The sequence below is a fragment of the Cajanus cajan genome, chromosome 3 (genome assembly GCF_000230855.2).
Source record: "Cajanus cajan strain Asha chromosome 3, NIPB_CcT2T_4, whole genome shotgun sequence".
Lineage (NCBI taxonomy): Eukaryota > Viridiplantae > Streptophyta > Magnoliopsida > Fabales > Fabaceae > Cajanus > Cajanus cajan.
The window spans coordinates 23,177,732-23,200,256 of NC_138519.1; the positions used below are offsets into that span (position 1 = coordinate 23,177,732).

At 36.1% G+C, this 22,525-nt stretch overlaps 1 protein-coding gene across 1 annotated transcript; it reads right to left on the reverse strand.

Annotated features, from left to right (window-relative positions):
• Positions 1–16,268: 16,268 nt before the first annotated feature.
• Positions 16,269–21,614, reverse strand: LOC145956148 (uncharacterized). The gene has a single exon (XM_083071713.1). The coding sequence runs from the start codon at positions 21,612–21,614 to the stop codon at positions 16,269–16,271; it is 5,346 nt and encodes a 1,781-aa protein (XP_082927839.1).
• Positions 21,615–22,525: the final 911 nt, after the last annotated feature.

A 22,525-nucleotide genomic window follows, 5' to 3' on the forward strand; every position in this document is an offset into this window, starting at 1 on the left:
AATTGAGTATCTACATAAATTGGATTGTTAAAAAAGTAATCATTCAATAATCAATTGTGTCATTTCTTCATGACATTGATCTATAATTATTTTTTTTCCCTTTGATGAGTGGTGTTATCAGATTGTTGTTGCATCTTGAGTATCATCTTCATTATGTCTTTGTCAATGTTGTCTTCAAGTTCCTCATCTATAATTTGGTTAAAAAAGTCAAATTTTGTGCTTGAATCCATATGTGAAAATCTGCAATGTGAAGTTAAGGAAAAGATGGAAGTTTTGATAAAAGGAATTTAGAATAAGGTGCAACAATTTAGGATCCATTATATATTTTCATAACGATTAGTTTCATAACAACTAATTTTATAACAAGTGGTTTCTTAATCATAATTTTAGAAATAAAGTTACAATTGATAAAAAAAAATACAATTAACAACTTTTGGCCTAACTTGTGATAATTAAAGACCAATTAAAATAAGATTACAAAAATAACTAATATCATAACTTGCACCTAATAAAGTTACAAATCAATTCATGGTCTATGAGTTGTTTCTCGGTCAACCTAGATGTGCCCTTAATGAGAACTTTGTACATACCTTTTTTAGGTCTATATATGAATGTATAGATGAATACAATGAATAGTTATTAAAATATTATTTATTGAATCATGATTTTTTTAATTATCAATATATAATTATTAAAAATAATTTATTTTTAAATTATAAAATATCTATTAAAGTTGAAAAATAATTTAAAATAATTTTGAAAATATACAAAATCTAATTTCTAAAACTTAAATCCTATGTTGTAAAAAAAAACTTAATAAAAATTAATTAACTTTAGATGTGGAACGAAACATGAATATCCTAAACACAAACTTATTTAAGTTAATACACAATTATTCCTCATATAAAGAAATTAACACTAAGACCAATCCATCACACACACATACAAAAATTGAACAAATTATTTATACTTATATATAAAAGAAATACATCGATTTAAAATTATTTTTTCATTTTCATATTTTTTAATGATTTTATTCTTAAATTTTTAAATAATAAAAATTAATATGAAAAATTATCCACTTATGTAACTACTCAAATAAGTTAATTATCCCTAATCATTCAAATTCTAAAATTGTTAAACACCTTTATTACTTAACCTTAATTTTTATTTTATTTTAAATTTTTTAAATAAAATTTAGAGGTGTCTCGACCCCACCAATTAATAATAACACAAAAAAATTAAACAAATTATTAATAATAAAATTTACCTATTTATAATAAATAATCACTTATTTTGGTTTTTTAGTTTCTTAAAAAAATTATAAGATATTTTTTAAAAGATTGAAATAACTTAAAAGATGTTTTATTTTTTATTTAAAAAACCGAAAAAAGAGTTATTATTTAAAAAAAATTACTCTAATCGAATAATTTTTTCTTCTTACTTTTAAAAACAAAAAACAGTTTTGAAAAATAAGAAACAAACATGCCCTTATTCCGATTTCAATGATAAAACATATTATTATTTTCCATGGGATGACAAAACTTTAAAATCATATTACTGCATGTCTTGTAACAAACTTGACTTCTTCCCTGCAATCCTGCATACAACTATGAATAAGATTCCAACAAAACTTGTCCTAACTCTAAGGGCAGTACTACTATTCATGCCAAATGCACTAATTTTTTTTTTCTTTTTTCCAAATTCTTGATATTTTCGGTCATCATCAATGCAACTAAAGTGTTTTTTGGGATGATCCACAATCACTGTGTTGATCAATGAACTTGATAAGTTTCCGTGGCATCTTAAGCCTTAATTAACTAAGTTCTAACTTATAAGTTATTTTAGTAGTTTAAGTGATAAAGGAAACCACCCATTGGAGAATTATGAATTTTCTAGACACTTGTATGAAAATTTGGGGTTCATTTTAATAAATTAAGTCAATGTGTTAGTCTAATATGACTGAAACTTAACAATTAGGACCCAATGGCATGTACCAAGAATCTTCTAATTGTGGATGTATCTCAATACAGCTGTAAAACATTGAATCATATAGCTTAAAAATATATCAGAAATTATTATAACATTTTTCAGGTTACCTCATTTTTTCTTATTTATTAGAATTATAATGACATACTAAAATTTAAACTTCAAACTTCTCTATTACTAGATCCATATCCTAATGATTCAGGCCACCTCATGTAAGAAATATCATAATAATTGATTAAAAAATGGTATAAATAGACTGAATAATAACTAAGTTGAGTAAATCAAATTATTAATTAAAATTACATTGACGGTAAGAAAATTTAAAGCTTAAACATAGAACTCCAAAGTCCCACTAATTTGAGTATATGAATCTTTATAGATACCTCACTAAAGTTTATCTTATGAAAATTAATAAGGATTCCATTTAAATATTCCACTTCTTTTTGATGGTGCTGAACAATGAAACACCGTATGAATCTCTAACCTTGAGTTTCATATAACATATACCAGAATATTGCTGAATTTAGTTAATTCGAATCCAATATTTCGTTAACTCCCTATGTTTGCACCTATAAAAGACAGATTTGAAAAGAAAAAAAAGAAGAAAGACGAATCCAATGACTTATAATTATGGGCACGCTTAGTCAAGATCAAACAAAATATTGGAAAGAGATATTGGTAATAATAGAGAAATTGGGTAAAGTGGAGAAATATAATCGAATGATGCTAAGCATCATTAGGAACCTTTAGTGGTGCATAATATTATTATATCATATGGATAAAATATGAATTGGTTTGTGGGAGTTCAAATTGAGGGACTCCGATCCCATGAAGGCACTCACACACACATATATACATAGTGATGAAAATGATTAGCATAATATTTTATCACTGAAACTATGTCCACATTTTCCAAAAAAGAAGGGCCCTATGATCTGTTTTTTCATGTGGGGTTTGCACTTGCTTTTTGAAAAGTTGGCAAATTAGAGGGTTTGAAAAGTGGGAGCTTGAGGCATTGAAATTAGGGAAAGTGGGAAGACATTCAAAGGTGCCCTCTTTCATGATTCCTTTCTTAGATGGCATTTGGTCCACATGGGTGCTTTTCTCAGTGAGTGATTTAGGCAATTAATAATTAATCATATATTAAACTTGGAAGATAGGTTAACCTTTTTTTTTATTTTGCCTTTTTGTTGTTGTTGTTGTTTTTGGCTTCTTCTTGGTCAAAGAGACAAAAAGAAGAGTGGATAATTAGGTGAATTTCTTTTAATAAAGTTTTCTGGAAGGATGAGTGAGGCTCTGAGGTAATAAATAAAACCTTGGAAATTTTAATTCATAATTTCTGGATATTTGGATGCAATTTTGTAGGAGAGGTTGGGGCTTGCGTGCAAGACAGTTTTTTTTTTTTTTTTCAAGTTGAAAAGCTCTTTTTCTAACTACCAAAATACAAAACAATATGGCAATGAATTATAATAATGTTTTATTTTGAAGTATTTAATCAACATTATTCTGTATTAAATATTTAAAGTAAGATTTTTGTTGTTTATAGAGGTTCTATCTTCCTCAAAACTAATGAAGCTTATAACTTATATAATAAGAAAACAAAATCTCTATTTACCCAAGGCATGCTAGTGTGATTATAGTGGTAACAAGTTCTTTTATATATTAGTTAAAATATTGCAAAATTAAAGTATTTTCATTTATGCATAGTTACTCATGGTTAGATTTTCGAATTGGGACATGGGGAATTATGATTTGAACTATAAAATTAGAAAGCAAAAATTTTGTAAAAACAATTCAAATTTTCAAATTCAAATCTCAAAGATATTATTTAGATTTTAAAAGATATTAATTCTTTTAGAATATTATTTAGAATTGAAATATATTGTATTTATTTTAGATATTTGTTTTCTCTTTTAAGATTGTGATGTAAATTCAATAAATAAAGCCTCTTGAGATGAGAAGAATCACCCGATCTATAGAGGGGGTCACCGCCTTAAATGAGAGAGGAGGTCATATGAAGGAGGATTTCCAAGTTTCGCCAGAAAACTTGTGAATGAGGATTTTCAAGTTTTGCTAGAAAACTTGTGAAGAAGGGGTTTCCAAGTTTCACCTATAAAACTTGTGAGAAAGGGGTTTTCAAGTTTAACTCACAAAGCTTGAAAGAAGGATTTTCATATATATATGTAATACATTTTGAAATAAATAATGAACATCGTTGTGGACGTAGGCACGAGGAGTTGAACCACATTAAATAAATTTGTGTGATCTTTTCCTATTTCTTTTATGGTGTTATTTTAATATGTTTCTCATAATCATTATTGTACTTAAAAGAAAATAAGATTTTTTATTTCCAACAAAAAAATAATCTATTCATCTTTTTTTTTTTTTTCTTTGATCATGCGTCTTAAATTTAACAAGAAAACCACGTTCTTGAGTGGTGCAACATGAGTCACGAAAAGGCTTGGAATTTCTGTTTATTGGTCCTTAGAAGAAGGATTTGAAATTAAAACAGTTTATTATTGCTAATGGGCGAATTTAATTTTCCTTTTAAACCGAAACTCAAAAGACCCAAAACCAAAACACCAACTAAAAAGTATTTGGACCAAACATAGGGATTATAGGCCCACGGGGCCTATTGATAAAATTGGGCTTGAACACTAGATCATATTAATAAGCCTTTGAATAGCTTCAAACATTTTCGTAACATCCAAATCCCTCTAACTAGTTTTTTAGTCGACAAAAACAAATTTGAGAGAGGTGGAGAAAAGGAACAAAGAAGGGGAAAAAGAAGAAGAGAAACAACAGAAAACTGAAAGGATGAATTAAAGAATGAAAAAACAAAGTTTTGACTTTGATTTAGATCCAAGATGTGAAGAAAAAACTAATTCATCTCTGCCTAATATTACCTTGCTAAATCCGTGTTAAAACTTTAAACAAGGTTTTTTTTAGATCAAACCTTTGGCAGCTTTAAAATTTACAGATGCACACTTTAATATGAATTTCTTTCAAATCAAACTAAAATATATCATTTTTCTGTTGAGACAAAGAGTAACTTACTTATCTAGTTATCTTAATGGTGTAAATGGCATTACTTCAATAACTAATACATGTGTAGGAGTGTCTTTAATTTTGAGGGTAGAGCAAATGGCATTCCTTATCATTTTTAAAGTTTATTTTTTTTAGAAAGTTGATAAATTTTTCTTCTACTAAAATAAGTTATACTAAACACATAAAGCTACTTTCATTAACGTATAAATTAATTTGACCATTCAATCAACTAATTATATGTTTTTCAGCTATTAACTTATATTCTATAAGTTTTAACATAAATTTTTAACTAACTTATATACCAATTTTACCAACAACACTTGTTTTTGTTCTCGAAGTATCTCTTCATTGAAAGGAAAATTAATTTATGGAAATACAAAAATCTATTTAAAAGTTTGACATATTTAAAACTTTTTTTTTTTTAAATACTAGTTATTATAAATAGTAATAAAATTATTCCAACTAATCATCTATCAATTAACAACGGAGCGATCCCGTTAATTTTCTTCCTCCTAGTGTATACTCTGGTTGCACTACACCAAAACTAGTTTTTTGTGGCAATTAACTTATTATTTAGCGGCCATATAAATGGCCATAATTTTTTTACCAGCATTTAATTAATGGCTGGTGTATCCAGTGTCGCTAATACTATTACCGGCATTTATATAAAATGCCGGTAAAGATCTACTAAATTGTCGGAAAAACTTATTTTTTTTAGTGGCAATTCTAGTAGCCATTTTAAAGGCTATTAAAAGTTATTTTTTTCAATTGTCTCCTTTACTTTAAATAATTTATATATTCCTATAATTTCATTTTCTAAATTCATAACTTATATACTTTTTTTATCTCTACTCGATATGAGATTTGTAAGATGAGAGTTGTCTTTTATTTATATATTTTTTAATTTATTTTTTAATTATGTTGTCTTTTAAGCGATATGAGATTTATAAGGTCAAAGTTGGTCTCTAATTGTTTTATAGCACTATTGAAGTTGGTAACAATGAGTGATTTGATACCAATTTAGAATAGTGAATTAGGAGTTAATCCTATAAAATGAACCTGTACGGTGATAGTTATTACTCACTTATATACTATTTAATTATCTTATCTCTAATCAATGTGGGACTTAAGTTTTTTCTAAATAATTATCGCTAATAGTAAACTTTAGTGTAATATAAATATATTTTTAGTGGCTATTATATATTAGCCATTAATATTTTTACATATGGTGGCAATTAAATTATTGCCATTAAATAATTGTCATTAAAAATAAATTTTGTTGTAGTGTTGGAGGTGTCTAGGCATTGGATGCTGCTTCAAATGCATCTTGAAAAGGTGCAACATATTCTTTATTCGACTCTTGATCTTGAAGAGGTGCAACAAATTCGTTATTCAACTCTTGATCATGAAGATGGACATTAGAATCTTCATTCAACTCTTGAAGAAGTGCAACATTATGATCTAACAATGATGTATCATGTTCTTCATTCAACTCTTGAAGAGGTGCAACATTCGAATTTAACAGTGATGCGCAAGGTTCTTCATTCAACTCTTGAACAAGTGCAACAAGTTCTTGATTCAACTATTAAAGAGGTGCAACGAGTTCTTCTTCATCATTCAACTATTGAAGTGGTGCATGTTCGAACCAGAAGTCACATGTATTACATGTATTTCTATCACACCCACAATCGATGGAGAGAATCTTGAAAAAAAGAGAGGGAGAGAAATAAGGGTACGTAGTTGTACGCACTTCTCTTTTTTTTTTGGTACGCACTTCTCTTTGATATGGCAATGAGAAACTTTTAGTTAATGAAGAGGTTGTTACATATACTTCTTTATTTACTATTTAAGCAACTATGAATGTCTAATTAGTATTTTTCCCCTTTTGAATGGAATTCAAATATAATTATTTATATTTTATTTTATGAATAAACTTTTAACAATAAAACAAACTTGGGCTTTGATAATGTTAGAATTAAGTTTTGTGATTTTCATATGAATTGTAGTCAGGGATGTTAGCATTCTTATGATGTTAGAATCACCCAGAAAGGAGGTCCAAAACTCAAGTTATGATTAAATTATTGAGTGAAAGCAGTTAGATTTAGGTTGAAACGTCATAATTTTGTAATTTTTAAAGATAGTAGATGGAAGAATTAATTGTAGAGGTTAACATATAAGTTGTAGATAATTATATTAACTTTCTAAAAATTTAAGATGAATTTGATAACTTGTATATAGTTCTAAATATTATGTTTGGATCAAATAAGGTCATAGAAAATTAAGTTATGGAAATACAGTTGTGAGTGGTGATGGTGAATGACTTTATCCTTTAAATGTATGATCTTATGAATGAGTTGAGAGATTTATATCAATGTTTAGAAAATAAAAATTATGGAAGAGAACAATTGTGAATAATAAAATAATTCATAATTAAATAGTACATGACTTCTTTTGTATTTTAAAAAAAAGTCTTGATCGAATTTCAAGACTTTTTTATAAGTCTTTTAAAATTCTTTGAAATCTCAATCCAATATACATTCCCTTAAACTCTAACCCACTTTCTTAATTGGAGATTGCTCAAAGATATATTTTCAATAAATTTGGTTATCTAAATGAAATAGTTGATCCCAGAAATGTTAACATCCCACATGTAGAATGTAGCACAATTTCCTTTATGTAGAAAGACATTTAAATCTTGGACTTCTTATATTAATAATAATTTTACCTAATATAGTAAAGGTATTTGTGGTGTTGTATAGTTTGATTTTTTTTTGTTAAAAGTCACATGGACTATAAATAAGAAAAGTAAGTGTATTTTGAATTGCTTACACAACTGCCTTGCTCTATTAATCCTCCTAAGCCTTTACGAATCATACAGGTTGACTGGTACCCTTTTGTTAGGGGATTTATCAAGTGTAATATTGATGGAGTAGTTGTTGGTGTTAGGAAAACAATTCAAATTTTCAAATTTAAATCTCTGAGATATTATTTAGATTTTAAAATATATTGATTCTTTTAGGATATTGTTTATAATTGAAGTATATTGTATTTATTTTAGAGATTTGTTTCCTTTTTTAAGATTATGATGTAAGGTCAATAAATATAGACTCTTGAGGTGAGAAGAATCATCCGACCTATAGAGGGGGTCATCGCCTTAAATGAGAAAGGAGGTCATATGAAGGAGGGTTTCCAAGTTTCGCTAGAAAATTTGTGAATGAAGATTTTCAAGTTTCTTCAGAAAACTTGTGAGGAAGAAGTTTTCAAGTTTCACCCATAAAACTTGTGAGAAAGGGATTTTCAAGTTTAACCCACAAAACCTGAAAGGGGGGATTTTTAGATATATGTAATACATTGAGATAAATAATGAACATCCTTGTGGACGTAAGCATGAAGAACTGAGCTACATTAAATAAATTTGTGTGATCTTTTCCTATTTCTTTTATGGTATTATTTTAATATGTTTCTCATTATCATTATTGTGCGTAAAAGAAAAGAAGATTTTTTTGTTCCCAACAATTGGTTGTTTGAGATATGTAGCTAGTGGTGATATTTTTCATGATCACCATAAAGACTTTATGGATGGTTTTTATTTTATTTTTTTATTTTTATACTTATATTGGGATAAAGAACGTATTTTATGCAGAAGTAATATCAATGATGATTATAATTTGAAACAACTCATACTAGGGGTTGATTGTATTTATGGCTTGAATATGACTCTAAGCTTATGTTACAAACATTGTCTAATGAGGGAATTGTTCTTTGGCAACTTAGAGGAAGATGGGTTCGATATCTCCATTTGTTATCATCTATAAGATTTTACTATTCTCACATTTTGAAGGAAGGTAATCAATGTGTTGATAAGATCATGACTAGTTATGGACTTTTTCTAGAATTGACTTCATTTGATGGGATTTCATTCTTGTTTGTTCTAGGGACGTGTTTTTTAAGAATCAATGTAGTTTACCTTCATTTCGATTTTGCTAGTTTTTATTGTGTGTTTTGGTTTATTAGTTTCCCACTTTTTGTACTCTTTCTTTTGTTTTTTTGTTATATTTTATTAAGCATGTTACAAATGATTGTTACTCCTTGGAGTGTCAACGATTTTGGGATGTCTTGATATTATAGTGATGTCTTTGCATGTCTTACTTTTTATTAAATAAAAAAGAATTTGTTCACGTTGAATGTATTATAAAATTTGAACTAAAATCGAACAAATTTTTTTTATGATTAGGTTTGATTAGGCTTTTACGATCTTAAAATTTTTTTATTTAAAATTAGTTAAAATTATGTAATATTATTTTGTTTGTTTAATACTTGCACACCAAAAATAAATTAAAAGTATATAAACACTTAGTGTATTTAATATCAATTTTTAGTGAAAACATTTTTAGATCAGAGGCAGGAGTGTGATTCTGCAGGTCCAACTGTTGTGGATCATGTTAATCATATGGATTTGTCAAATTTTGTTCGGTCGGTTCAGCAGGATTTTGCTCTCCTTGCTTCTAGTGGTTTTGATTGGAGTGAGGAAGCATTATCTACTCAGCAATAAGAGATTAAAGAAAAAGAAATATGTGGCTGCGCCTAGGACTCGTTCAAAGGCTGGAATATCTAATAAGTTTTCCTAAGTGTCTAGTTTAGTTTTGTTGTTCCTGGCTGTGGCTGCTGGTTGCTCGGTAAATTGTGCAACTGGTTTGTTACAGATCAGGAGTAGCTGGTTATTGTTGATCTAGCTGTTGCTGTTATGGTCTTCTGTTCAGTCTGATTTGGTGCTAGTTATTTGTGTTGTTTGGTGGCTGGAATGTTGTAGCAATAATTGCTCAGGCATGTGCTTTGCTGGTTTGGTGTTGGTGCTGTGCATTGGTGTTGCTTCAGATTTTAGTTGGCTGGTTGTATTTCATGTTGTGCTGGTGCTGGTGCTGGTGCTGGTGCTGAACCATTTTGCTATCTGGCTTTGGTGAGGTGATATGGTTCTGCTATTTGGTGCTGATCTTGAAATTGTCTTTGGTTTTTTCAGTTGTGTTGGTCAGTGGTGGTGCACCATAGTATGGCTTGTGCTGTTTAGCATTGTATATAGGTTGAATTTTGTTCTTGTTTTTTCTTTACTTTACTTTTTCTTTGTAAGACCCACCTTTTAATAAATAACAGCACTTTTGTGCTATTCTTTTAAAAAATAATTATCATACTAAATAAATTTTTCTCCTCATATATATATAGTTTGTCAATTAAAATAAAATTGATCTTTTCTTGAATGTCATAAATAATTCATAAAAATTCGGTTTATAATTTATAATTTTATAAAATATCTTTTAAATCAAATATACAATTAGAAAAAAAAAACTTTTAATAACTTTCAGTTTTATAAAACACATTTTATGTTATGTGTTAATAACATATTTTTACACTATAAATTTGGAAGAAAACATTTTTTCATATAAGTGTGATTCGATTAGCTTTGATACATTTACATTCCAAATATGAAAACCAAACCTAAATGCAGAGTTTAAAAAAATAAGAAGCCAAACAAATTCACTAGTCTAAAATTTTCGATCAATTTTTGGTTATATTAGATCGGTTTTTGGATTTTCGTTTAAGTAAATTTGATTTTAAACACCCTTATAATATTACATTAAATACTACTCACCCACATATGTCTTAGGAAACTGAACAGAAAATTAAATTGATATCAAATTTTTTTAATGTACTTTGTTAGGTTTGTTTACATGAGTATCATATAGATATGTTAGGAATACACTTTCTTATATTTTTATAAATTATTTTTTAATTAATTGAAATTGATTAAAATTTATTAAAGAAATGTTAGGATTACACTTTCTTATATTTTCATAATATACTTTTTTATTATTGAAATTGATTAAAAATTACTAAATGTAGTTGATTTTACATTATATTGAACTTCTATCATAATTTTATAATTTTTAATAAATTTTAACTAATATAAAAAAAATGTGTTAAGGGGATCAAACTACGTGATGAACTTATTTTGGTTGGATTAAATAAATCAATATGTGATGGTTTAAGAATTTTCTAATGGAGAATATTTTTGAAAGAAAATTTAAATTTGTGATTTAAAAAGAAAAACAAAAGCTTCACAGATTTTATTTTATTTTATTCAAAACTAATTTTTTTAACCATGATATTTATATAAAGTATTAATTGCTATAAACAATAATTAATTTATGTCAGAAATTGTGAGTGTATATAAGATAATTATTTTCCTTTCAATATAATTTATTTCATATTTAATAAAAAATTTAAATTCTAAATATTTTAGTTAAGAGATATAAGTCACTTTTTCCTGTTCCAACAGTTTATTCAAAACTAATTAACACTACTACAATAAGTACTTTGGTGAAGGAGAAAAAAAGTAAAAACCTAGAGTTGGCATCCAAGGTGGTTCTTAGATAAAGGTTCAGAACTATCGATTTCATGCTGCCTGAGCCAATAACTCTGAAATGTTTTTGACTCATCTCAAGTACAAGGAAAGGTTGAAATAGGAGTGAGCAAAATACGTATTGGAACGGGTTATTTACCTGGTCCAAAAAATAAATTGAGTTATTTATTTAATTTTAAACTCGATCTAATTAAGAGTTAAAATATATGGAATGGGATAAGGTCAATCCAATGTTTTAAATCATATATTAATTTTAAAAAAATTATAAAACTTAAATTAAAATAAATTTTATAATATATATTTTAAAATAAATATTATCATTATAAATACTAGTGAGATTGAGATATTTTATATTTCTATATTTTATTTAATAAAAATATTTAAGAATTATAAATATTATTTTTAGAATAACTAATGTTGTACCTACAAAGGGGGTACACCAATGATCTTCTCGTAGTCTGAAGGCCGAACGAGTGCTCCAATCCGATGTGAATAGAGGGGTTGGTACCTGCAAAAGGCACTCCAACGCTCAAGTCAGGACAAGCACAGATATCTAGGATAATTAATGAACAGTGACGTTACCTTTTGACCTGAGCTATTTATACTGACATTTATGGGCCCTGGACCCCATGGGCCCTGCAACGTATTTACCGTATCAGGTAATACACCTTAATCATCTGATTAACCCCTAATCATGGGTTAAGAGCAATGAGTAATGATAGTTCGGTCCTGGTGGCCGATTGCCGTTCGGCCACCAAGTACTGCCATTCGGCGGCCGACCAGAGGTGGCCGAACGCCCCTACCCGTACACTGCCCCCCAGCCTTGAAGGAAGGTGAGGCTTTCTTCAAGGGTAAAACGAGGACGGTTGCCAGGGTAAAGTGAACGACTGCGTAATTGTAACCGTTAGATCTCGGAGATCGAACGGTTACATCTTCTCTTAAATCTTGAATTTTCCCGCCTCTTTTTGAGCTTATAAATAGGTTGAGTGGTAGGGCCATTCGCACGTATTGCTCTCATCCGAATTGTGGTAGCCGAAGGTTTGAGAAGCCGATCCGAAGAACGTTTGTGGTTTTGAGAAGAAATTGGTAAGTTTTTATCGTCATGTCTAATACTTCATCGAGCTCTTCGGTCAGCAACTCTCGGTCGTCTGCGTCCGAGGGGTCTTCGTCCAACGCCTCAAGTCGTTCTAGCACGGTTCGGTCCCCTACCGATGCTGAAAGGCCGGATGAAAGTGCTTCTTCATCAGGAGAAACTTCTACTAGTGGGAGCGAAGAGGTCCAACAAAAGACAAAGCGCGTATCGAATCGGCAGCGGTACGGTCCGTCCGAAGTGCCGGGTTATGAGTGGGTAAACGGGGAGGTAACCTCCTATTACTCGCGTTACCGAGACACGGGCATGATTACCAACTTGTTGGATTACACCAAATGCTTGAATTTCGGCGCCGCCGAGGAACCCTATCCGATTGGGGTTCGGTCATGCCGGAATAATGCCTTTCCGAACCCGGATACGGTTTGTCTTGATCAAAGTGGTGCGAAGATGGAATCGTTTTATATGTACGACTGCCTCATTCGGGATCTCAAAGTCAAGCTGCCGTTTGATGAATTTACTATGGGGGTGTTGAGGGTGTTGAATGTTGCCCCTACCCAATTGCACCCGAACAGCTGGGCGCAATTGCAAGGTTTCAAACATTTGTGTAAGTGTGTCAACATTAAGCCTTCTTCGCTCCTCTTTCTATATTTCTACTCGTCTCGGCCTTCTATACTGGCGAAGTGGCATTCCTTAAGCCGAATAGGCGATCGACTACTGTTGGATAGCTTCACTTCGTCGTACAAAAATTTCAAGGCTGGATTTTTCTGAGTGACCATCAGGCCTAATGGACGACGCTTTTTCTTTAACAAGGACGATAAGCCCTTGTTTCCTCTGTACTGGACTCGAGCCCCTCGGCCGTACGACGTAGTGCCGAAGAAAATGCTGACGACCGAAGAGCAGGAGGACTTGAAGTTGTTACTTCGTCTTCCTCGGCGCTTGCCGACCAGGTCTTTAATTAACTTGGTTGAGTCTTCGCGTTGGTGGAATGACCTGATAGGTATGCTATTTGTCCTACTACACTCGTAAACTTAATTCCTATTGATTTTTACTCAACCCTTCTTGCAGGAATCATGGTTACCAGTGGTGCCGATGAGCTGGATATACGCCACCTACTTGCTGCTCGGGTGAAGCAAGTTCGGCAATCCGGGGGGGTAGGCACGTCGGCTGCTGCACGCACCCCTCGACCCAATGATGATGATCGAGCTCCCCCTTCTCCTGAACGCAAGAAAAAGAAGACCAAGAAGGGAAAAGATGCCGATCGGGGCCGTTCAAAAAGAAAGAATTCTGGCGAAAGGCAAGAGCAAGCCAAAAAGGCGAAATCAGTTCCCGAAGCTTCGCCTAATCGGACCGTGATTGTGGTGCCTCCCCAATTAATGTCTCAGGCTTTTCTAAGCGATGACGCTTCGGCCGAGGCAGTGATTCGGCCAGACATGGTGTCTCCGTTCGGGCAGGAGTTCTTGGCTACCTTGGATGTGAGGGCCAAATGGAGACTTTTCTGCGAGGTACAAACTCGCTCCTTGGCACTAGCTCATCACCTAGCTATGGAGCCTATCGGCGAGGTGACGCTCTTAAAGCAAAGTCTAGAGGAAGCCGAGAAGACTGCGGCCGAGGCGATTGCAGTGAATGAAGGAGTAACGGCCAAAAATCGAGAATTGTCAGCCGAGTTGGATGTTGTTCGGCGAGACAATGACACTCTTCGCCTTGACCTTCAAAAGGCAGCTAATGAGGAGCATCGCCGACTGGATGAAGCTCAAGCCGCGTATAACCGTCTTAAGGAGCAGGCTAAGGAGAAGATTGTTGCTCAACATGAAGCCGGGTTTCAGCACGCGGTTCGGTAGGCTAAGCATTTCGGCCAATTTGAAGAGGGCTTCGAGTTTGATATGACCCAAGATTTTTATCAAGGGTCACTGATGTCTTTTGCCGATATGCCTCAGGGAGCTGATCCAGATGCTACCGAACCGACTGCTGCCCCCCAGCCGGAAAATGATGTTGAAACTTCTGAGAACACCCTCGACGAGGAGAATCTCGAGAACGAGAATGATGCCGAGGGAAATCCCGAAACTGCCGTTCAATCTGATCCACCCCAAGAGTAGCGTAGTTTTTGCTAGGTCTCGGCAAATGAAATGAAATTGCCTCTTATCTATGATATTTCCTCATTCAAAGTATTGGTCAAACTTGCATGTAAGACTTACGTAATATCATTTACTTGTAAAAATGAAACCATTTGTAAGCTAAAATAAAACCGAGTGGAGGTATTCAGAATTGCGTAACTTTTTGAGCAAGGCCGAGTGGAATGGCTCGGCATTGCGTTGCTTTTGGAGTAAGACCGAGTGGAATGGCTCGGCATTGCGTTGCTTTTGGAGTAAGACCGAGTGGAGTCACTCGGAATTGCGTTGTTTTCTTGGCAAGACCGAGTGGAGTCACTCGGAATTGCGTTGTTTTCTTGGCAAGACCGAGTGGAGTCACTCGGAATTGCGTTGTTTTCTTGGCAAGACCGAGTGGAGTCACTCGGAATTGCGTTGTTTGCTTGGCAAGACCGAGTGGAGTCACTCGGAATTGCATTGTTTTCTTGGCAAGACCGAGTGGAGTCACTCGGAATTGCATTGTTTTCTTGGCAAGACCGAGTGGAGTCACTCGGAATTGCATTGTTTTCTTGGCAAGACCGAGTGGAGTCACTCGGAATTGCGTTGTTTTCTTGGCAAGACCGAGTGGAGTCACTCGGAATTGCGTTGTTTTCTTGGCAAGACCGAGTGGAGTCACTCCGAAGGCGCATCCTTGGCCGAGTTGATCCACTCGGGAGGGAAGCCTTTTTGCGCGATTTTCCGAAGGCACATCCTTGGCCGAGTTGAACAACTGGGAGGGAAGCCTTTTTGCGCGATTTTCCGAAGGCACATCCTTGGCCGAGTTGAACAACTCGGGAGGGAAGCCTTTTTGCGTGATTTTCCAAAGGCACATCCTTGGCCGAGTTGAACAACTCGGGAGGGAAGCCTTTTTGCGCGATTTTCCGAAGGCACATCCTTGGCCGAGTTGAACAACTCGGGAGGGAAGCCTTTTTGCGTGATTTTCCGAAGGCACATCCTTGGCCGAGTTGAACAACTCGGGAGGGAAGCCTTTTTGCGCGATTTTCCGAAGGCACATCCTTGGCCGAGTTGAACAACTCGGGAGGGAAGCCTTTTTGCGCGATTTTCTGAAGGCACATCCTTGGCCGAGTTGAACAACTCGGGAGGGAAGCCTTTTTGCGCGATTTTCCGAAGGCACATCCTTGGCCGAGTTGAACAACTCGGGAGGGAAGCCTTTTTGCGTGATTTTCCGAAGGCACATCCTTGGCCGAGTTGAACAACTCGGGAGGGAAGCTTTTTTGCGCGATTTTCTGAAGGCACATCCTCGGCCGAGTTGAACAACTCGGGAGGGAAGCCTTTTTGCGGGATTTTCCGAAGGCACATCCTTGGCCGAGTTGAACAACTCGGGAGGGAAGCCTTTTTGCGTGATTTTCCGAAGGCACATCCTTGGCCGAGTTGAACAACTCGGGAGGGAAGCCTTTTTGCGTGTTTGAATGTAGGACTGATTATGAGAGGGAAGAATTGAATTGTACTTCATTGATTATGTGCCTCATTAAAAACCTTGCCAGCCAAAACCCCTTTTCACATTTTTATAAGGGGAGAAAAGACTGATCAAGGAAAAGAGTGCACTTCTGTGATTACATTGTTTGCCATCATATTACAAAAACTAACTATAGTATGTTTTCAAATGCGACGCGTTCCAAGTCCTTGGGATGACTTTGCCCGAGAGCTCTTCAAGTTTATATGCGCCATTGTCGAGGCTGTGTCGGATCCGAAATGGACCATCCCAATTTGCTGCCAACTTGCCTTCACGTGGATTACGTCTTGCCGTTCCTTGTACTCTCCATACCAAATCTCCTTCCTTGAAGCTTCTCTTAGTGAGATTAGAATTGAATCGCCTGATCATTCGCTGTTTGCAAGCTTCAACTATTATCTGGGCCTTGTTGCGAACTTCGTCACTCATATCGACTTCGGCTCGGAGTGATGCATCATTAGTAGTCTCATCAAAATGTTGTCGCCGAAAGGATGGTTCCCCAACTTCGACAGGAATCATGGCGTCGGTGCCATATGTTAGCCAAAAAGGTGTCTCTTTAGTTGTGGACTGAGGCGTGCACCGATAAGCCCAAAGGACTTCTAACAACTCCTCAGCCCAAGCTCCCTTGGCAGCTCCCAGTCGCTTTTTTAATTCAGTGAGGATCACCTTGTTAGCCGCTTCGGCTTGCCCGTTGGATTGCGGATGTTCTACGGACGTAAATCTGTGTTTTATGCCAAGATCTTGAATAAACCGATTGAGTTTTTGATCAGTGAATTGCAAACCGTTATCAGTTATGAGTGCATATGGAATACCGAAACGAGTAACAATGTTCTTCCATAAAAACTTTTGAACATTAGTAGCTGTGATCTTGGCAAGTGGTTCGGCCTCGACCCATTTTGTGAAGTAATCTACAGCAACTAGCAAAAATTTGCACTGACCCTTGGCGATCGGGAAAGGTCCAAGAATATCCATACCCCACATTGCAAACGGCCAGGGTGAACTAATACAATGAAGTTCTTCCGCTGAAGCATGAATAAGGTTACCATGTCGCTGACAAGATGTGCAATGCTTAACAAACTTTGCACAATCATCCCCGAGAGTAGGCCAATAGTATCCTGCCCGAAGCACCTTGGTGGCCAGGGTTCGTCCTCCCGAGTGAAAACCGCATATCCCCTCATGCATTTCTCTCAAAATGTATTCAGCCTGCTCTGTATCAACACATTTCAACAAGGGGACCGAGAATCCTCTTCCATATAGCTCTCCTCCAACCATGGTATATCTAGTAACCTGCTTTCGGAGCTTTCTAGCAGCCACTGGGTCAGACGGCACTTTACCATGTTCAAGATGATCTACCATATCAGTAATCCATGTTCGAGTGGATTTCTCAACTGCCAAACATTCAGTTGCCACACTTGGAGCTTCAAGGTCTAAGTGAAGCGTGGTTCGCAACTGTCCCGGTTTTCGGGTACTGCTTGCTAACCGAGCCAATTGATCCGCCCTTTCATTGTGCGCTCTTGGCGTATGCTTCACTTGAACTTCGTCAAATGTATCACGAATTCTCTGAAACAAATGATAATATTTCAACAAGTTTGCATCTTTTACTTGGAAATTATCATTCACCTGTTCGGCTACAACTTTTGAATCGGTCCAGCACTCCACTCGGCTAACCCCGATTTCTCGTGCCAGCCTTAACCCTGCCAACAACGCTTCGTATTCGGCTTGATTATTTGAAACTTTGAACGCGAACCGTAATGATTTCTCAAGAATCAGTCCTGATGGTCCTTCTAAGATTATACCAGCTCCACTACCCTGGTTGTTTGAGGAACCATCCACATGCATTGTCCACACATCATTCACAAAGTAACCCTTTGGCTGCAACTCATTAACAAAATCCACCAAGTACTGGGATTTGATCGGCCCCCGTGGTTCAAAACCAACGTCGAACTCCGATAACTCAATAGACCAGGCCATCATCCTTCCAGCTAATTCAGGTTTACGCAACACCTTAGCTATCGGGAAGTCAGTTCGAACAATGACACGATGACTCTGAAAATACTGCCTGAGGCGCCGAGCGGTGTGGATCAGTCCCAGTGCCACCTTTTCCAAAAGCTGGTATCTTGTCTCAGCCTCTTGTAATATGCGACTGATGAAGTAGATGGGTTGTTGTCTATCCCTTTCTTGAATTAGAACGGCACTGATTGCATCGTTTGATATGCATAGGTAAACCACAATTGGTAGCTCATGATCGAGTTTGGAGAGTATGGGAGGTGAGCCGAGACGCTCCTTTAAAGTCCGAAAAGCCTCTTCACACTCAATAGACCATTCAAATTTTTTCATTTTTCTCAGCAATCTCACAATAGGTTTCGTTATCTCGGCCAAACATGGAAGGAATCGTGACAACGCTGTGAGTCGACCTGCCAACTGCTGAACTTGTTTGAGGCTCTGAGGGCTTACCATGTTGATGATTGCCATGCACTTATCAGGATTAGCTTCAATGCCCCTCGTCGACAGCATGAAGCCGAGGAATTTTCCCCCTGCTACTCCAAACACGCACTTTTCCGGGTTAAGCCTCATGTCATACTTGCGCAACTGTTGGAATACCTCCGATAAGTCCACTATGTGTCGATCAAGGTCTCTGGATTTAACGACCATATCATCCACATACACCTCCATATTCCTACCTATTTGGTGTTGAAAAACTTTGTTCATCAATCTTTGATACGTTGCCCCCGCATTTTTCAACCCAAAAGGCATTACCTGATAACAATAATTGGCCGAGTCAGTTATGAAAGCCGTCTTCTCCTCATCTCGAGAATGCATGGGGATTTGGTTATATCCCGAATAAGCGTCAAGAAAAGTTAAAATTCCATGGCCGGAGGCACCATCGACTAACCGATCTATGTTCGGGAGTGGGTATGCATCTTTCGGACATGCTTTATTGAGGTTAGTATAATCAGTACACATTCTCCACTTTCCATTCGGTTTTTTCACCATCACTACATTGGCTAACCAAGTGGTATAATGAACCTCCCGAATGAACCTAGCATCAAGCAACTTGGCTATCTCCGTTTCAACTGCAAGCTTCCTTTCCGTCCCCATTTTTCTTTTACGTTGTGCGATTGCTCTTGCTTCAGTGCAAACTGACAACTTATGACACATAACCCTAGGGTCCACACCAGGCATGTCAGAAGGTGTCCACGCAAAAAGATCTTTATTTTTCAATATAACCTCGCACAGGGCAGAACGATCTTCTTCAGACATGTCGGCGCCGATGTATGTAACCTGAACAGGATGCACACCGATCTGAAATTGCACTTTTAATTCAACCGGTTCTACCCACTCTTCGTTGTTCATTCTCGGATCAAGATCCCAAACCGGCTCCTCCACTAGTGCTGAGGCGTTAACAACATGAACCCTTTTTGACTTCGACCTTTTCTCTTCCAATGGCGCGAGTCGCAAACTAGCGTAGTAACACTCCCTAGCAGCCTTCTGATCGGCGTGAATTGTGATGATTTTCCCTTTATCAGATGGAAACTTCATCGCTAGGTGTGGTGTTGAAACGATAGCCCCTAATGCATTCAAGGATGGCCTGCCGAGGAGGATATTATACGAAGTGCTAGCATCAACCACAATATACTTCACTTGAATTTCTCTGCTTTCCTGCTCATCAAAACCAAAGCGCGTGAAGAGTTTAATATAACCCCTGGTACTTACTCTTTCTCCTGCAAAACCGACCAATGGATCATCATAAGGGAGCAATTCTTTTTCAAAAATACCCAACTGTTTGAATGTATTCCAATATAATATATCAGCCGAACTACCTTGATCGATCAATGTTTTCTTGACAAGGCAATTATGAATTTCCACACTAATAACCATCGGGTCGTCTTGCTCGGGATCAATGCCTTTGAAATCAGCATCAGTGAAGGTTATTGCTGGTAACTTCCGAGAAGACTGTCTATGAACAGTGTTGACCGACCGAATTGCTCTAAGATGCCTCTTTTGAGCCGAAGAAGTTGAGCCTCCACCAGCAAACCCTCCTGCAATGGTATTAATCACCCTCCTATGCGATGGTGCCGAAGTATCTTTTCTTTCACGCGACCTGCTTCTTTCACGTGACCTGCTTCTTTCACGTGACCTGCTTCTTTCTCGTGAGGCTCTATCAGAACGGTCCTGCCTGCGCCGATCCTGATATCTAGGTTGATATGAGCGAGTTTGAGACGACCCTGACCGATCCACACAGTTATGCAATTTGCCTTGCTTAATCAAATCTTCTATTTTGTCTTTAAGGGCAGCACATTCTTCAGTGGAATGTCCACGATTGCGATGATACCGACAAGATTTACTAGTATCCGCTCGTGGCGAAGTGGATGCTCTTTTCGGAATTGTCAACACTTCTGAAACTAGAGCTTGTTCAAGCACCGCAGCACGACTGGTATTGAGTGGAGTGTATTGAGTGTACTTCGGACCCCGATTAGGCCGATCCCGAAGAGATATCTCCTTGCCTCGCCCCCTGTATGATTGTTCTGCCTGATTTTCTATCTTGCTCGACGATTCAGCTCGGGCCTGATTACGATACTCTGCCAACTCTTCCATCTGCATGTATTTGTCAGCCCGTCTTCTTAGATCATTCATGTCCGAAGGTGGCTTTTTACAAATACTATTGACAAACGGCCTCGGTTTTAAGGCTGTTGTGAGATGATGCAGTGCGACGGCTGGGTTAAGGTCTCTAATCTCCAAAGTTGCTTTGTTGAACCGATCCATAAAGGTCCGAAGAGGTTCCTTCTTGTCTTGGCGAAGGCCGACTAGAGATAGGGACGTCAGACTATGAGGGCGACTCGTTGCGAATTGAATGGTGAACTGAGATGACAAAGTGCTGAAGGAATCGATGGAATTGGGAGGGAGCCGAGTAAACCAACTCAATGCCCTACCTTTAAGTGACGTGGGAAAAATCCGACATAAGGCAGCATCGTCAGTTGTGCTCAATGTCACCTGTGTCAAGAAAACATCAAGATGTTCGTCAGGATCAGTGGTACCATCATATTTATCAATAGACAAGGATTTCCAGTTATCCATCAACGGAAGTTGCATGATAGTAGGAGTGAAGGGGTGTCGGTGCGATCCAATAGTTGTCAAGTCTGCAGGACGGCCGACGGTGGGTAAGGCCAAGAGGGGTTTTCCAGGTGCCACTGCCGAGGAATGTGGAGCTGAGGTGTGGACTGCATGGGATTGATACGATCCCTGAGTTTGTGTGTTGGTGACATGAGTAGGTTTCCAGGAAGTGTCTTGACTTTTCAACACCTTGTTTTCGGCTCTTAAGGCCGAAAGCTCTCTTGCATCTCTCTCTCGCTGCTGTTTCATCAACTCCATTTCCTGTTTCAACAATCGAACCGTTTCGGAAAGATCTGTTTCATCAACAACCTCAACATGTTCCTCATTTTGATGGTCCTGAGTGTTTGTTCTCCTAGTTATCGCCATTACACTTAGTTAAACTTCCAATTGCCTTCGTTCGGCCCCACGGTGGGCGCCAAATGTACCTACAAAGGGGGTACACCAATGATCTTCTCGTAGTCTGAAGGCCGAACGAGTGCTCCAATCCGATGTGAATAGAGGGGTTGGTACCTGCAAAAGGCACTCCAACGCTCAAGTCAGGACAAGCACAGATATCTAGGATAATTAATGAACAGTGACGTTACCTTTTGACCTGAGCTATTTATACTGACATTTATGGGCCCTGGACCCCATGGGCCCTGCAACGTATTTACCGTATCAGGTAATACACCTTAATCATCTGATTAACCCCTAATCATGTGTTAAGAGCAATGAGTAATGATAGTTCGGTCCTGGTGGCCGATTGCCGTTCGGCCACCAAGTACTGCCACTCGGTGGCCGACCAGAGGTGGCCGAACGCCCCTACCCGTACAAATGTTATGTTTAATTTTTAAATTTCAAGATTTTAAGTTCTAGTATTGTATTTGTAAGAGTATTTAATTTTTAATATTATTTTTTATCATTTAAAAATTAAAGGATAAAATCATTAAAAAAAAATATGTACACAAAATTAGATTATCATTTTTATATATGTTATAAATAATACAATTTTATACAGTATTATTTATTAAAATAATTTATTATTAATACACAATTAATCTAAAAATTTATAAATTTAAAAAAGAATGAAAGATGGATTGAGAAGATTCGAAGCATAATCCAATCTCATTATAAAAATTATATGTCTAAATTTTAAGATCAGAATTCATCTAAATCAATAAGTACTGGATTAAATCCGTGGACGGTTGATTTGGCTCACTATCAAGGTGACTGAGAAAGTGATTATAATGGCGACAAAGATCCTCCTAAGGTGGGAATTTAATGTAATTATTAAATTT